The sequence below is a fragment of the Glycine max genome, chromosome 5 (genome assembly GCF_000004515.6).
Source record: "Glycine max cultivar Williams 82 chromosome 5, Glycine_max_v4.0, whole genome shotgun sequence".
Taxonomy (NCBI): domain Eukaryota; kingdom Viridiplantae; phylum Streptophyta; class Magnoliopsida; order Fabales; family Fabaceae; genus Glycine; species Glycine max.
Window position 1 is genome coordinate 5850369 of NC_038241.2, and position 1732 is coordinate 5852100.

Consider the following 1732-nt stretch of genomic DNA (forward strand, 5'->3'; position numbering starts at 1 on the left):
GCTACCTCTCTCAACACTTATAAAAACAATCACCAACGATAGCAACCGGACCACAATGAAAAAAACACAGGTTGAAACATAAAAGAAAAAGCAAAGCACTGGCAATTTAAAGAAAAAACAGGCAGGGGCAGAATTGCCATTTTCAAAAAGTATTGGGTGCACCTAACAATTCCCCATGAACGACCATGATGCAAGGCTTCTACTTCCTGTATTTTATGTTTTGCTTCCTGCACCATTCAGGTCTTTATGGGGGTTCAGGAAGGAAAAAGGCGTGTAGGAAGTAAAAACTATGATGCTATAGAATTGGGTTAGAGAAAGCAAGGCCCACACATGAGTATGTATTCGAATCCGTATCCGTATACGTATTTGGCGTAGGGAGTTTCGAAGCCAAGGTTAATAATATACGGAAAATGCGCGTGTAAAATAAAATAAAATCGATGATGATTCATTTATTCCATTACAGAAGAAGAAGAAGAAGAAAAGAGAAGAAGCTTCTTCTTGGTTACCTTGACAGACAGAGAGTGGAGCAAACGACAAATCAGCGAGTTGGAACATTTTGTGTTTGGTGGAGATGCCTGTAAGTAGATCATGTAAATGTTATTTTTTAGGGTTTTCAATTTCAATTTTGGATCTCTCTCTCTAATCATAACGTTGTTGCGATGCAGATTCGGAGCTTGGTAGAAGTGGAGCCACCAAGCCCACTGAGATACTTGATCGGCGCCGCCGTTATGATGATCGGAGTTGTGTTACCAGTCGGTTACATGATGTTCCGTAACAAGCGCGTCCCCTCCTCTTCCTCCTACTCCAAACAGACGTAGGTGTGCCTGCCCTTTTTTTTTCAATTTTATATTCTTATTTCATGAAAACCACTGAATCCATTGTAATTTGGATAATTGAAATGAAAAAAAAGAAGTGGAGTTGAACTTGTTTTTAAATTAGAGTTTGTAGATCCAATTGGGTGCGACTAATCTTGATTGCTATTTCAGGAACAAGGTTTTGATTTGATATAGAGAATTGGAGATGTGCTGCTGATGGTGGTGGTGGTTATGATGTGAGAAGCCTCTGGTTTAGTGGATTTGGATTGATTAGCTTAGAGGCCTCAACAGATCTACCATTATTTGTTCAATTGTAAATGCATTTTGACATCCCAAATCTGAACTCCTATACATGCTGCTTGTCTTTCCATTAAGATACTCCTGACTCAATATTGTGTAGCACAACAAATTTTCAATGCACGTTATTTGCTTTTATTTATTTATTCCCTTTAAGCAAGAAGAAAAATCTGACTGTTGCTGCTTGCCTTGACTTTTTGATCTCTTGGTTTTGTTCTATGAGAATACTGGTGTCGTGAATTTATATTGGTTTTTGGAATTAGGAACTTGAAGTTGCCCAGTATTCTTTCAAATATATAAATCCTCTAGTAACTGCCCTGTTAGCTGAAAGATTTATGGGTGAAAAGTAATATGTTTAGTTTGATAAGGCTAGTAACTATTTTTCATTCATGTAGAGACTGTTATAGTGGTGTATGGCATACAAGAATAGTTATGATAATTTTAGTAGAATCATGTGCGTATGGGTTATGCATCACCCATCTAAATTGATCAGATCTTGTCCCTATAAACTTTTACATTGAGGTGTTGGGGGAAAAACTGTGGAAGGCATAATAGTGGGAAGCAATGTAGTTGTTGGTTTTCGAGATGATGAAAGAGTACGTTTGGTGATAAAATGACTT

At 37.6% G+C, this 1732-nt stretch overlaps 1 protein-coding gene across 1 annotated transcript; it reads left to right on the forward strand.

Annotated features, from left to right (window-relative positions):
• Window positions 1-659: 659 nt before the first annotated feature.
• Window positions 660-1250, forward strand: LOC100527130 (uncharacterized). Its single transcript, XM_006579576.4, has 2 exons — window positions 660-814; window positions 987-1250. The coding sequence occupies exons 1-2, from the start codon at window positions 660-662 to the stop codon at window positions 1003-1005; spliced, it is 174 nt and encodes a 57-aa protein (XP_006579639.1). The 3' UTR covers window positions 1006-1250.
• Window positions 1251-1732: the final 482 nt, after the last annotated feature.

Bases quoted from the DNA above. Each gene is read 5' to 3' on its own strand.
- LOC100527130 (XM_006579576.4), top strand. From the start codon at position 660: ATGCAGATTCGGAGCTTGGTAGAAGTGGAGCCACCAAGCCCACTGAGA.